The sequence below is a fragment of the Primulina huaijiensis genome, unplaced genomic scaffold (genome assembly GCF_012295235.1).
Source record: "Primulina huaijiensis isolate GDHJ02 unplaced genomic scaffold, ASM1229523v2 scaffold201605, whole genome shotgun sequence".
In the NCBI taxonomy this organism is placed as follows: Eukaryota; Viridiplantae; Streptophyta; class Magnoliopsida; order Lamiales; family Gesneriaceae; genus Primulina; species Primulina huaijiensis.
In genome coordinates this window covers 1-578 of record NW_027352507.1, presented here as the reverse complement: position 1 = coordinate 578, position 578 = coordinate 1, and the positions used below count along the sequence as shown (strand labels likewise).

The 578-nt window shown below is 44.8% G+C and overlaps 1 protein-coding gene across 1 annotated transcript; it reads right to left on the bottom strand.

Moving 5' to 3' along the window:
• Positions 1–4: 4 nt before the first annotated feature.
• Positions 5–574, bottom strand: LOC140966190 (uncharacterized; the record flags this gene model as incomplete). The annotated part of the gene is made up of 1 exon (XM_073426540.1): positions 5–574. A coding segment is annotated over one exon (570 nt), but the record flags the coding sequence as incomplete, so codon positions are not given.
• Between the last annotated feature and the right edge of the window lie 4 nt (positions 575–578).

Below are 578 nucleotides of genomic sequence, written 5' to 3'. Positions count from 1 at the left end.
CGTTTCTTGAATGCTTGCCAAGAGGCGAACTTGGGCTACAACTTGGTGTGTTTTGGTTCACGGTAGGAGGTGGCACCGAAATACATGGAAAGTTCCAAGAATTAGGCGGCGCCCCATAGTTCAAATGCGGTGAAGGATAGAAAGGCATCGGAAATCCGGGATGTGTGAAAATGGTTGGTAGCGGAACTGCTGGATTCCAGGACAACTGCCATGGGAGCCCTGGGATACATGGAAGAGGAGATTGAAAATGGTTAATATTTAGCATCAGCGGGTGTTGTTGCAATCCGTTTTCACCTCCATTTGCCACTGATCCAGAAGTTTTAACAGAGGATCCAATAGATGGATTATCAGCATTATCACCATTTCCACAAGAAACCGATCCTCGATTTGATTTTGGCATGCTTTTATTCTCAATTTTCAAACCAGAAGCCATGGATTTACACAACGGCGATTCAGGACCAAAGGACAGCACCGCACCATTCGGTTTAAATGTCTTCTGATGAAATCCATTATAACCATCAATCATAGATGAATGGAGGGCTTCAGAAATCGTCAGGTGGCGACAATTTGAGGCTGAA